Source organism: Octopus sinensis, unplaced genomic scaffold (assembly GCF_006345805.1).
Source record: "Octopus sinensis unplaced genomic scaffold, ASM634580v1 Contig11718, whole genome shotgun sequence".
Classification (NCBI taxonomy): Eukaryota; Metazoa; Mollusca; class Cephalopoda; order Octopoda; family Octopodidae; genus Octopus; species Octopus sinensis.
In genome coordinates, this window is record NW_021832432.1 from 315,001 (window position 1) to 329,982 (window position 14,982).

Consider the following 14,982-nt stretch of genomic DNA (forward strand, 5'->3'; position numbering starts at 1 on the left):
GGAAACTGGTACATCCTCAAAATATATTTCCTTTTATTTTACAATGTCATACAGCATTTTGAGGATGTACCAGTCTCCATATTTTCTATCATTATAATTATTGCTGATATACACTCCAGATAATATAACGATTCAGTGAAGCAAATATGGAATTACCCATTGGAAGAATTTACAGCGTGACAACTCATAATAGTCATAGATGTTTAATACTAATCAGTGCAGTTAGCCGTAATCTGGAACATGACAGAGAGCTACCACAGTATCCGCTCAGATAATATATCCCTCTAAACTCACACAAATGTATGCATAGTTTTTTATACCTTGTGGTATTTGTTCTGCTTGAGTTACACAAAAGCTCCCATGTCACACATGCTGTCATAAATACAGTGAATGTATGTTAGAAAACTGTAACCAATACTGCTATTGTTCACATATTGTGATAGAAATATAAATAAATAACCTTAGCCATCATTGCTTGGGCTTGTAAACAATCAATCAAAACTATACTAGTGCCATTTGTATGTCCAACATTCTGGATAGGAAAACGTGAGATTGAAAACAGTTTATTTATTTATTTATTCGATGAGTCACTACTGTTTAATCTTTATTGTAGCCATACAGTGCTAAAATTTAGAATTTCACATTTGTGATTCTCTTTTTTTAACCCTTTTATCGCTATATCCCGGTTGAAATTCTATATATTGAATAAAATATGAAAATATTTTGAGGAACATAGATTAAATGACTCTATAGAAACTAATGTGCAACCAAAGAATAGATGTAAATTCTTGGTTTCTTTTGCATATACAGAAGCAGATGGCATTTTACTGAGTTTTTTTTTTTTTTCCAGAATTTTCTTGTCTTTAATTTTTATTTTCTATCTTTTTTCTCTCTTTCTCTCTCCCCTTTAGCAGCTCAATTTTTAAGGAATTACTGGAATGGTGCATCAATTTATTTATCGTATTTTAACATGTATAAGGAACCCTTTTTTGTCAAAGATTAGATTTAAAAAATATAAGAGTTTCTCATACATGGATAGTATTATAATCCCTTACAAAACCTTTTTTTCCAAATTTTAAAACCCTGTAATTAGGGGGTTCCTTATACATGTTAAAATATGGTAATTTTTATTCTTTCTGCCACAGAAAATTTCATGCTATGACCGTTTTCTCAAAAGAAAGCATTGTCTGCAAGTGTGCATGTGAATCATTTTTTAGATGAAGGTTTTGTCTCTTCCGAAATACTGCACGAAGCTGCAGTTGATTCACTACAACAATATTACTGCTGCATTTGATAATATTTATTTTTTTTCAGATATAATCTCTATTTTGCATTATTAGGTCATCAAGTGTGTATCTGATGTACATAGCATGTATTGCGTAGTTTTATAATGTTTGTACTAATACATTAACAAGTATGTGTGTGTGTGTGAGTGTTGTATGGATGCAGCATGGCCACATAGTTCAAATGTTTGCTTCATAATCAAGTGCCTTTATTACCAAAAAAAAAAAAAGGAGAATGCTCTGAGTTTTCATCTACTTAGAAATGTAGGGATATTAAGAGAGAGAGGTGCAATTCTTAGTAGTACTAATTTAGCTAGCTTTGTGTTCCATTGTGTGTTTGTATATGTGTGTGTACATGTGTGTGCATGCACACACACACACATAAGATCTGTGGGTAAAAAAGTCCCTGACTTGAAAACAAGTCAGAGTTGGCAACATATCCATCCATAAAATCCAACTTCAAAATCAATTCTCATCCAAATCATACTTGGATGGAAAAACGAATGTTAAAAATGTTAAATGAGCAAAAAAAAAAAAAACCCAGGTCACACACATAAACAAACACACAAAGAATATAGAACAACTTCAAAGTGCTCAAAACACATTTGTGTTACTGGGTGTAGATTCTAACATATGGATGTATAGCTGACTAAACCATGGAAACCAAATCAAAATGTCTTGCTAGTTTTTAGTAGTTCCGTAGTATCATTTAAATATTCCTAAATTTTAGTTAAAATGAGTGACTAGTAGTGCAATGTTTTTTGTTGGGTGCTTTTTTTAAAATTTTGGTTTTTTATATAATTTATTCAGAAAAGGAATAGCAACATCCATGACCTTTTTCCTGGGTTTTACTTCCCTGTCCACTCCTGTTGTTGTGATAATGGTTTTAGCTCTTCAGAACTAACTCCCTAAACTGGCCCTTCTCTAGACCAGTGGTTCTCAACAGATGTTCATATGACATTGTGGGTCTCAGCTGGGGTCCATAACATTGTTGGTGTCCATGTAACAAAATAGTAAATTGGGGATCACAATAGTATTTTAAGGACCCCTGCAAAAAATTTTGCTTTAGATGTATGCATTGGTATGTGTTGCAAGAAAAAACTAGGTTTCTTTCTCTAACATTTTACATAGTTCAACTTAGATGAGTTAATTCGGGAAAAACAAAAGAAAAATTTTTGACTGGCTATGAGGTTCCACCAGAATAAATTGTAATCAAAGGGGTCCTTAGATAAAATAAAAAATGGTTGAGAATCCTTGCTGTAGACCCTGCACTGTACATTTTTTGAAACTCCTTTTTTAATGGCTTAGTCAGTGGAAAAAGAGCAGTGTTGATGATCCTGGTGGGACCAAAGAAAGACATTATCCTTAGACTGGAGACCTACCCTGTTTACTTGCAACAATCATTCAGGGAGTTAAAGCAGGTGACAGATGAAGTCTATTGTCCTAAAACAAGAATGGGCCTACTGACAGGCCTCCACATACTTTATGGTTGTAAAATTTGCCCTACAAAACTGTGGTTGCTTTGATGCTATGCTAGAAGGCATTTGTCCAAATTGTGGCATCATGAGATTGAATTCAAACCCATGCACTTGTGGAGCAAACTTCTTAACTCCGCGGCAGTGTTTGCACTTGATAATATCTGCCTGGATTGCAATATACTCTGCCCTCATTTTCCTTGTGGGTGATGATTTACAGAAGTTCAAATTGAAACATAATCACATCAGTCTCTAGAAGACTTAATATTATTATTTAAATATTTTTAGTGTAAGAAATCTTCTTCTTCTTCATCATCATCATAATAATAATAAATTGTAAGGTGGTAAGCTGGCAGAATCATTAGCACTCTGGGGAAAATGCTTAGCAGTATTTCATCTGTCCTTATGTTGTGCATTCAAATTCCACTGAGGTTGACTTTGCCTTTCATCCTTTCGGGGGTCAATAAAATAAGTACCAGTTGAACACTGGGGTCAATGTAATGACTTACCCCTCCCCCCAAAATTACTGGCCTTGTGCTAAAATTTCAAACCATTTTTATTATTATTATTATTATTATTATTATTATTATTATTATTATATTATTATTATTATTATTATTATTATTATTATTATTATCATTATTATTTTAATTATTGAGTGAGAGAGCAGTGCATGCCATCAAAGTGACACTGGGGTAAAATATACAAAGCCCAGTATACCCATCATGACTACCCATCTGATAAGGGTACACCAGGCACATGCATCACAGCCAAATATGTGTAACATGGTAATCTCATATCAAGATAAACAGTGCATGACCTTGCAGGTGGGGCCCAGTTAGAATTTTCTTCTGGTCGAGTAACCCATCCCGCTCAAGAGGTCCCTGAATAAGGGTTGTTTAAGGATGTTGAATGAAACACCCATTTTTCCAGAAGTGAATTATTCAAACTTCTAAGAATTCCTTCCAGCACACGGCTATGATGCTCCCCAACTACTTCTGCTCGTGATCAAAGATGCACATATCGTCAGCCACTAAGGGCATGCTCAACTGGTCATGGTCAAACAACTGAGAAACAAATCTGTGGTATTGATCAGAATATTTGCTACAGCCCATCTTTTATACCAAGACAAAACAATGTACATGATAACATTTACAATCAGTTAAGATCAGCAGCCACGAGAGCCATGCATCAGGGCATTTATTATTATTATTGTTATTATAAAAATTGTAAGGTTGCAAGCTGGCAGAATCATTAGCAGGCCAGGTAAAATACTTAGTGGCATACATCCAATTGTACATTCTGAGTTCCAATTTTGCCAGGGTTGATTTTGCCTTTCATCTTTCTGGGGTCAATAAAATATGTACCGGTTGAGTTCTGGGTCAATGTAATCAACTTACCCCTCCCCCGAAATTGCTGGCCTTGTGCCAAAATTTGAAGCCATTATTATTTTAAATTGTAATGGGAGTATAGGGGATTGATCAAATTATAAGAATAGTGGACAACATACCTTACTGTATTCATTCCGTCTCTTTCCTTTCTGGGTTCAGATTCTGCTGAGGTCAACTTTAATTCTCTTGGCGTCAGTAAAATATAATACCAATGAAATACTGAGGTAGATTTCATCAACTGGTCCCCTCTTCACAGTTTTTGCCTATGTTAGAAATAATTATTAATTGCAAAAGATTGTGGATGTTAAAAGTAGGAGAATGCCAGATCAAATTTTTTGTGGTGGTTACTTGTCTTTTTATTACATGATTTCATGTCTCAATGACGCTGACAATGTTCTTTTTTTTTTTTTTTGTCCCTAGGGTAGCGATAAATAATATTAATCAAATACTGAGAGAAATAATATTAATAATAATTATTATCATTGTTATTGTTAAGGTGGCAAGCTGGCAGAATTGTTAGCACGCCGGACAAAATGCTGCTAAGCATTTCATCTGTCTTTACATTCTGAGTTCAAATGCTACCAAGGTCAACTTTGCCTTTCATCCTTTTACGGTTGATAAAATAAGTACCAGTTGAGCACTGGGGATCAATGTGCTAGGCTTACTCCCTCCCCTGAAATCCTGGCCTTGTGCCAACATTTGAGACCAATATTTTTATTAGTATCGTTAACAATTTCTTTAATATATTCACTGATTGATATTTTTTATTTGTCACAATAATTATTTTAATTTAGACTCTTTTTCTAACCTTCAGAGATCAGGAAATTCTTTCCATTTATATTTTTTGTTTTTGCATTATGATTAATCATGCTTTTAACTTAACACAGCCTTCCAGGGAAAAAAAAAGAAAGAAAAGCCACATACTATTTTTAGTATGTTGAATGCTTATTCAAAAATCAAGTGAGAAAGTCTATTCTATAGATTCCTTTTTAAATGAAAGCTTAATTTCGCTGCTCTCACATGTTCAGGATGGCACTTCAATGGTATCAGCAAGTTCTTCACAAACAAAAGCCAGATGGAATATAACAAATATTTTCAAAAGTCTTGGTGGTAACGTGATTTCCACACCATCTCCAGATAACACTGAGAGCAAACAAAACCAAAACCAAAACCAGAAACAGAACTATGAAGAACAGTTTGATGTTAAGGGTGTTGAAGAATACAATGGAGAGGTGAGATTTCTATTTAAAACCAAACCTTTTTCGAACTAGCTTTTACTGTCTGTCACATCACAATTGTTTCCATTTTGGTTGTTTCTTCTATTTATTTCAATTTAATTATTTTAAAATTATTTCTTTATATATTAGTTATTCTCTCATTAATGTCAAGTTCACGAGGATCCAGTATTTTAGCCTTTGTTTTCGTTTTTGATTGGAGTCATTTTATTTCATTTACACTGTTATAAAGATGTCTTGGGAAAGCACTTAAATATTTCAATCATTTTTGGGGAAAAAATTTTTTTAAATCTCCAGTTTTGGATCCATTTGAGAATGTAATGATTTCTTTTACATATAAAGGGTTTCTTTTTTTTTCTGTTCTAAACATGCATGAAACTATAATGAGTCTATCTGAAAACATATATTTGGTTTAAAAAATTAATTATGATTAATTATCTGTATTTAAGAACAGTGCTTTAAGCAAATGTCTTGACTGAGTCAAATAAAGATGCAGTCTTTATTTATTAAGCTGTGACACCTGTTATTCTTGTTTAGCTATGATTGAATAGAACTATAATCAAAGGCATTCCAAACACGACCATTTTGTCTTTCTAGATGTTTCCAGGATTACATAATTTGATTATCCTTTCCAGAATATAATTTGGGGCAGATATGGCTACTATTTATAATAGGTTGACTATGTACAAACTTCCTTGTTGTTGGCTCATAAGGCGTGTTTGGAGTTCATCATTGTTATCATCAAATTATATCATAACAAGGAACTTTGCATTGTACAAGTCTATTGCCAAAGAATGCAGAAAAGTTGTTTAAAAAAAAGTTTGAAAAGAAAAATGGTGATGGTGGTGGTGGTTGCCGCCGTCGTCGTCATGGTTGTGGTGGTAGTCATTGTAGTAGTTGTTTCCTGCTAGTATCAGAGTACAATTTATGGAGGGGGGACCGTTTAAAAATGCCCTCATCCCATTTTAAGCTATTTGACATTATATGCTTTTTCTGGTGGAAAGAGGATTGGTAGAATCAACTGAATGAGAGATAAAATGCCCTCTGGCATTTGGATGCATAGTTTTACGTTCTGAGTTCAAACTCTGTTGAGGTCAACTTTACCTTTCATCCTTCAGAGTAGGGAAACAGGTTTGATAAAATAAATACCCGTTGAGGGCTGATGTCAATGTAATCATCTTTACTTGTTCCTCACAGTTTAGGCCTTGTAATTTTGTTTGTAACTAATATTAGATACTTCGGAACAAATAAATGTAGTATGATTAATATATTCCGGCTTTATCCCATTCAAATATGGAATAAACTGGTTTGCTGTAAGGAAGAGAAATTATGTAGCATTTTAAGCAATGCTCTTCATTTATTATAACCTCTCACCCATCCCACCCCCTGATGAGGTGGGTACTGTCTTGTGGCCCAAAATCTATAGGTTGTATTAATTTAATCAACATCCTTAGGTCATTTTGCATATTGTGTCTCCATTTAAAGTATGGTCAGAAGATATGTCTGTTAATTGAATAGACAAAGCTATATCCAAACTCACTTTCTATATAAACCTTCACTTTTATTTAGGTATTCATTATGTGGACATCATACATTCGGTGGTGAATGGATAGTTTTTGATTATATGATTGTAGTCGCTTGTAGTCCAAGGAAGACAGTCCTACAATTTCTTTCTATAGTCCTGCACGAATAATTTGTTTACAGTGATCAAAATTTTGTGTGATATAAGCTCACTTCCCCTCATCAAATTAACATTGCCTGAACAGGTGTATGGTGTACCACATGTCAGATGTTGAAGTGATTATAGAGTGGCATGAGATGTAGTGCTTTGCTCAAGAACACAATGCACCACATAGTTCAAGAGTTGAAACCACAGTCTCATGATTGTGGGTACAAACACCGTAACCACTAGGCCATGTACACTCACTTTTGACTTTTATGTATAGTGAATAGCTTTAGATAATATCTTTCCAGTTACTGTCCACATAATACCTCTTATAAGCTGTATCACAAACCAACACTGAAGGATGTATTTGTTCACTTTAAATAAATTGAAGCCAAATCCCCCTCAAATCACACCATTGCTTACTTAAGCTCTTCTCTTTGCTCTTTATGGAGCATAGGCTTTCTATGACTTTTCCCCACTATTCTCACCTCTGAGTTGTCAGAGCCACTTACTCAGTGTGGGTGAGGGGCACCATATTTTCCATGAGGGAAGGCCTTTCTCTCCCAGGTCTTGTTGGTTTTGAATTGTAATCAATGGTTCTGTAATCTGGCTTTTTTTGTGTAAGTGGGGCTGATGACTTTATTGCAAACCTTTTTTGGGGTGGGGGGGTGGGGAAGGTGATCCTTATAAGTCTGGCCTCTATTATTTGATTTGTCTAGCATAGAAGGCCCTACTAGGAGCTTGTGATCTGTTGGCATAGCTCTCAGAGTGACTGAGGAACATAAGCCACCACACTGCAACAAGAACTAAACCTTGTGGTGGCAAATCATATCATACTGTCTTTAAAAAAAAAGTGTCAAGGGGGCACAACACATTTGATAATGTAATCCTAGATATACTATGTCTCAGAAAGAAAAAAACTAGATGGTCATGACTGGAATGCCTTTGGTCTTCAGATTTTACAATTAGGGTTGACCTATTAAACAGAAACAGTCTGTATCAAATTGACATTTGTAAGCTGTGTATAATAATTTTCCATCTCTTACTAGTGTCTGTTAATGTTTTAGTCATTGACTGTATCTATCTATCCAGTCAATGTCTGTGAGTCTTTCCCATCCAATTGATGGCATGAAGACTGTGGTTATCAGGAGAATTCCTGTCAGTTGAAGAAGGAATTCGAGTTGGAGTCATTTTGAAACATACTTATTCATTAGTACCAAGATCTGCCAACATATGGTTTGGTGATCATCTCTTTAAGTATCTTCATAACTCTGGTTTTTGTTTTTTTAATCCTAAATACTATATTATAAATACATACACACACACACACACACACACACACAACATATATATATATATATATATATATATATATATATATATATCTGTCTATGTAAATCTACATGCATTCATATGTGTAAAAAGATGCATAAACAATTCTATATCCCATTTTTTGTGTTCCTTGCAAAGTCATTATCTTTTTATATTCCCATTTTGCTCAGATGCAACTATTTAAGAATACTTATTTCACCGAGTTAACAAGAGTTGAAACAAACACGCATTAAACACACACACAGACACACACACACATACATACATACATACATGCATATGAAGGCTCTGTTTTCTAACTGCACATGTTTAGTGGTGAAAATGATGAAGAGAACCACTCATTAAGCACATATCACAGACATATTAGAATACCACCTCAACCTAAATGTTGTAACTTATGAATCAGCTGTAGGATTGGGTTTTAAATTACACTGCACACAAAGTATTGAATGACCTGACAAGCATTACCAATGCAAGGAGGGAGTTGGAGAAGGCACATAATTAAATTTACAGATTTAAATCTATAAAAAAAAAATGTCAGAGACACTGAACATTAATTGCTATTTTTTGTTTGTTTTTTATTTTTATTCACATTCTTCTTTTATCTTATCTTCTTCTTCACTATTACATTGTTATATTGCATCATCTGTCGTTTGACTCAAGAATGATGCCTCTGGGTGGTTTATTGTTGTTATTATTGTTGCACTGCAACTATATATGTGATTATTGTTATTTTTGCTTCGCTGCCAATGTGGTGTTTTTCTTTTTCTTTTTTTTTTTTGTACTACCTCAGACTTAGCAACTGGGTTGGTTTTTTTTTTTTTTTTCAGGTCACACACATAGTCTAAGTGTGGAGTCATATTGTTTGTTTAGTTAGAAAGAACAATTTTGGCATTTGATATAGTTTTACCCCCTTTTTTTTTCCCTCCCCATCTCTCATTCTCTCCATCTCATCTGAATGAGATTTCCCTAGTATTTCCTAATTTTAAGACAAAAATGATGAGAAATGAAAAATAAAATTTAAAAAATTTTTTTATATTTTGTGGGAAAATGTCTATGAGCCATTGTTAGAACAGAAGTGTTAACTTGATAAATGGAAGGGATTAAGAAAAATATTATATTATGGAAGGTTTTTTTTTTTTTTGTTTCTTTGTTTTATTGGATTAGGGTTAGATTTCACTCTGATGATTAAAATTTGATTTTTGTTCCTCTTTGTTTCAAAGGATTTTGTTATTTTACCTTTCCCTCTCACTCATTAATCGAGTTAATTTGATAAACAGTTAAGTCTTTTCAAATCTTACGTGAAATGTATGGTGGAAATTTTAGAGCGAGTGATAGAAATTCCTTGTAAGCTTACAGCTTTGTTGGAAGTGTTCACTGTAAAGTCTCGTTAATAAATAAACAAGGTGTCATATATATGATACTTTGTGGAATTAATGTTGTTCTTTCTCTCTCTTTTAATTCATGATTCTCATTCTCTCTCTCTCTCTCTTTCTCTCTCGTGCTCTCTGTGTTGAAATCTTGACCTTCTCAACAACTGCACGTGTAATTGATTGTTGCAGCATGCATATAAACTAGCATGGAATCCGTTTCCGAAGCATGTATTCACTTCAGCATTGTGCTTGCATGTTTTCCTTCAAATTCTAATTGAAAATAATAATCTTTAATACATTCTTTTCTCTTTGATTCATTTGAATTTTTTTTTTCTTTTTCTTTTAAATTTCTATAGGCAGTTTAGCTGCAATTTTTTTTTTTTTTTTCTGCAAAAACAAATTTCGGTTTTAGTATTTGCCTAAATCTTTAGTTCTTACTGGCAAATTTGTATTCTTACTTTACTTTAATTTCTTTTTTTATTTTATTTTCTATATCTTGTATTCATTCATATGCTTTCTTTATAATCTCTTTCTCTCTGAAATTCTTTCCTTTCTTTTGCCACATTCACACATACACAGATATGTACATAACAAACACAAGATTAATACATAACTCACACATACACATTCTTCATCTTAAGAAACTGTAATTGAAATACATCTCATAGTGCTGCACCAGAAATCTTTCCCCCATTAGTTTTGTTAGATCCTTAATATCACAATGTGTGTCTTTGCCAACAACATCAATGCAGAAGTTTCCAAAATTTAACATTTGATATAGTGTGTTGTTAAGTATGATAGTAGTGGCCAGCAAAGCCTACTCTGTTTTGAGCAACAATAGTAGAGGTAGGAATAATGTATCCGAGTGCCTGTGTGGTAAGTAGCTTGCTTACCAACCACATGGTTCTGGGTTCAGTCCCACTGCGTGGAACCTTGAGCAAGTGTCTTCCACTATAGCCTTGGGCCTACCAAAGCCTTGTGAGTGGATTTGGTAGACAGAAACTGAAAGAAGCCCATCGTATATGGGTATGTGTGTGTGTATGTTTGTGTGTCTGTGTTTGTCCCCCCAACATTGCTTGGCAACCGATGCTGGTGTGTTTATGTCCCTGTAACTTAGCGGTTTGGCAAAAGAGACCGATAGAATAAGTACTAGGCATACAAAGAATAAGTCCTGGGGTCGATTTGCTCGACTAAAGGCGGTACTCAGCATGGTCGCAGTCAAATGACTGAAACAAGTAAAAGAGTAAAATCTCTCTGGTCTTGTGCTTATGCCATGAGATGTTTTTAAGCCATCATGAGAAGCATTGTATATGTATCTTGAAAGTGATCATGAAGCTTTTTTTTCTGTCCAAGTTTCAGCTTCATTGAAAAGAATGCTTCCTACACATGTTGGGAAGAAAGCAAATCTTGCTCACTTCGGAATACATATATTACCATTAGATGGTTTGGAACTTGTTACAGGCTCTTCAGGTTGCTCCCCTGTGTATAAGGAAATCTTTCTAACTGTCAGCAACATAGGAGTCAAAGTATTTGAAAGCACTAACTTCTCTGAACTGTGTGCCTTCATTGCAACAAATTGGCTGGTGGCTTTCATCTTCATTGATGGTCATGCATTCAATTTTCTTTATATTGAGAGACAGACTGACTTTGGTTGCAGTATTCTCAAGGGAGGCTAGCATGTCTTACACATATGTAACTTCCTTGCGCTTCTGTCATCAGGTTAACAAATGACCTGTTGTAACTTGACAAGCACTTGCCACTCTGATTGATCTTGATCACTTCTCAGCTGGTAGTAAATGGGTTGTTTTATGTTATTAGCTCATTGTTTATGTGATCTTCTACACCAACGAATCCTTGGGGTACTACCAAATATGATGGTTCATTAAGGGCTATTGAGAGGCTGATGGTAAATATTGTTAAAATCTAATGTAAATATCAGATTTGTGGGTCATCCAGAGCATATCTTACAATGTTTCAAAATACCGTAGTGTTTTATATTATAACATATCTTAATGATGTAATAAAAATACCCTCTGATCACTGTGGTAATGACGACGACAACACTGATGGTGATGACAATGATGATGATAGTTTTGATGTGCATATGAAGCTAAAATGATGATGATAATGCTGCTGCTAGTTTAGTGTTATATATAATAACATACTTTAGTGTTTATAATAGAAACTCCCTCTATTACAATGGTGGTAATGTTTATGTACATAAGATACTGTACATAAGGTACTCTACAAATATAAACTGTAAAGTAAATGTTTAAAATTTTTTTTATACCTAGCTTAGTCAGAGGAGGAAGGGCTGTGCTCATGGCCGTTTTTCAGGACCACTAGGACTGGTGGGTTGGAAGAAAATTGTTTCTCTTCAGACCAGAAATCTAGCCCCAAATGCTTCCTACAGAATGCACTCTGTCAATGGCACTCAACGACCAAATGGTAGTAGCATTAAACTGGGTGACAGATTAAGTCTAACACATAAGAACATGAACAGTCTCTTAAACAAGCTCACATAATCTCTGTCTTAGAATAAAACTTTTAAACTTCTGAAACTAATTGTAGAAGCATAAATACATTTTATAAGCTATTGCTTCAGTATTTGCTAGAGCAGAAAAAGAATTAGTTTAGCCTCATGAAAGAAATAATAATAATCTTATAGTTACAGAGAATAAAATAACTTCCTAATGACACAGGGGAATCACAATTCTCAGTACCAGATGCAGGGGTCTCAGGTGGGTGTTCATTCCATAAATAGATCAAATTGATTTCTGCATAAACCTATAGCAGCTTATAAAAGCAGTAGCGGTGTTTATCTGTGATATATCCCGAATGTCAGTAAGGTGTGAAAATAGGTGGTAGAAGCCATATGGAAGGTATTTATTAGAATATATAAAAAAAAAATCTATTGTTACTTGAGAACATTATGTAGACCATGAGAAATAATATTTCCAAATATCTATCCTGTTTTAGAATAGCTTTGAAATTGGTAGAGAGCCAGTACATTTATGGCATCTTGTTCCAATACCGCAGTGTTTTGAATTTACATCTTGTCTGGGTTAATTACTTTTTATTATTTCCAGAGCTGTTTATAAAATGTGTACTAATAATACTAGCAATAAGCTAGTGTTAATTCAATTGAATAAGTCTCCACCAACCCTACAAAATTTGCCCTATAATAAAAAGAAATTATTATAGAAATGTACAATGAGCTTGTGCTATTTTCTTGGTGGCAATTGGAAAACTGAAGCAACAATAAAAATTGATTATTCTGTATTATATATACAGGCACAAGTATGAATGTGTGGTAAGAAACTTGCTTACTAACCACATGGTTCCAGGTTCAGTCCTGATGTGTGACACCTTGGGCAAGAGTCTTCTACTATAGCCTTGGGCTGACCAGCACCTTGTGAATAAATATGGTACACAGAAACTGAAAGAAGACTATATACATGTGTGTGTCTTTGTGTTGCAGTTTGCTCCCCCCACTACCACCACCACTGCTTGATAACTGATGTTGTTGTGTTGACATCCCTGTAACTAAGCAGTTCAGCAAAAAAGACTGATAAAATAAGTACCAGGCTTTAAAAAAAAAAGCACTGGAGTTAATTCATTCAACTAAAACTTCTTCAATGTAATGCCCCAGCATGGCCACAGTCTAATGACTGAAGCAAGTTAAAGATAAAAGATAAAAATATTATCTTTGCAAATTTGAACAAGTTCATACACAATGGAGAGACAAGGGTCTTCGTTTCAAGCAAAGCCTTTTGTTGCAGAAAGAAATTATTTGAAATGTTTATGGTAACATTGAAAATAGATTTTTTCTTTGTTCCTCTCCAATGGACCCTCTCTCTGCAACATTCAAACTATTCATATTTTTGAATGATGTTCACCAACAAGGACCACTATTAGTTTTCTCAAACTCTGAGTTGTATAATAAATTATATACTAACTTCAATATCTTTTGACAGTTTCTCAAAGTGGTTTGAAGGAGAAAATGAGCAGTGCATTCATTTATCATGTATGGTCATAGAACTGGTTCTAAAATAAATAATGGCATCAAATTTTGGCACAAGGGTAGCAATTTTAGTGTAGGGTTAAGTTGATTACATTGACCCCAGTGCTCAACTGGTACTTATTTTATCAACCCTGAAAGGATGAAAAACCAAGTCAACCTAGGCACTTAGCGATATTTCGTCTGTCGTTAGGTCCTGAGTTCAAATTCCGCCGAAGTCGACTTTGCCTTTCATCCTTTCTGGGTCGATAAATTAAGTACCAGTTACGCACTGGGGTCGATGTAATCGACTTAATCCCTTTGTCTGTCCTTGTTTGTCCCCTCTATGTTTAGCTCCTTGTGGGCAATAAAGAAATAAGAATTTGAACTCAGAATATAAAGAGCCAAGAGCCAGAATAAATGCTACTGTGTGCCAGCCATTCTACTAATTTTCTGCCTTACTTTTAGAATAAGGATGACAGAACCAGAATAGATTTCATGGAATAATTGAATAGCTCTTAAATTTATGAAAACAACTACAAACGGATCTAACTGCTTGATAATCTGACCATTACGAACCATACTTTGATTTTGATTTAGCTACAAAAGAGGAAGGAAGGGGTTCAGGCAGTATTTCCTAAGCTTGTCTGAAATCCTTCTATCTACTTTGGTAACTGAATCAAAATATGTTTTTTCTTAGTCACATTATTACTCAATTTGTAGTTCTTTTCATAAATTTAAGAGCTATTCAGTTATTGAGTATCTTCATTGATGAACTAGAAATAGAAAAATAAATGTTAAAATAAACTATTAAAGGCTAGGATAAATAATTATGTGCTTTATATATTTTGATAATTAATTATGGGATTTATATATTTTAATAATTAATTATGGGATTTATATATTTTAGTAATTAAAGTCACCATCATCATCATCACTATCAGTGACATCATTATTTTTATATCCACTCTTCTGTGCTGTCATGGAATGGACAGGACATTTCAGGCAATGGTTTTACAGTTGGCCATTCTTCCTGACAACAACCTTTTTCAGTCATCTCTTACAGTATGCAAGGTTACCGTGTACCTTATCTACACAAAGTGTAAATTATAATAACAACTTGTGGGGTGTGGTCACTAGTTTTAGTGTTTTCAGTGTAATTAACAAAACATTGTTCTCACACAAATATTGGAAACTATTTAGCAAAAGTAAATGTCAGTTCCTTGA

The 14,982-nt window shown here is 34.1% G+C and overlaps 1 protein-coding gene across 5 annotated transcripts in view; it reads left to right on the top strand.

The window, feature by feature from the left end:
- Nucleotides 1-14,982, top strand: part of LOC115229080 (tyrosine-protein kinase Fer-like) — a 192,173-nt gene that overhangs the window by 151,294 nt on the left and 25,897 nt on the right. For 3 of the 5 annotated variants that reach the window (XM_029799500.2, XM_029799502.2, XM_029799501.2), the window contains one exon: nt 5,178-5,381. The exons of the other annotated variants lie outside the window; for them this stretch is intronic. In XM_029799500.2, coding sequence (XP_029655360.1) covers nt 5,178-5,381 — 204 coding nt within the window. The remainder of the gene's footprint in view (nt 1-5,177; nt 5,382-14,982) is intronic. 5 annotated transcript variants of the gene reach the window in all.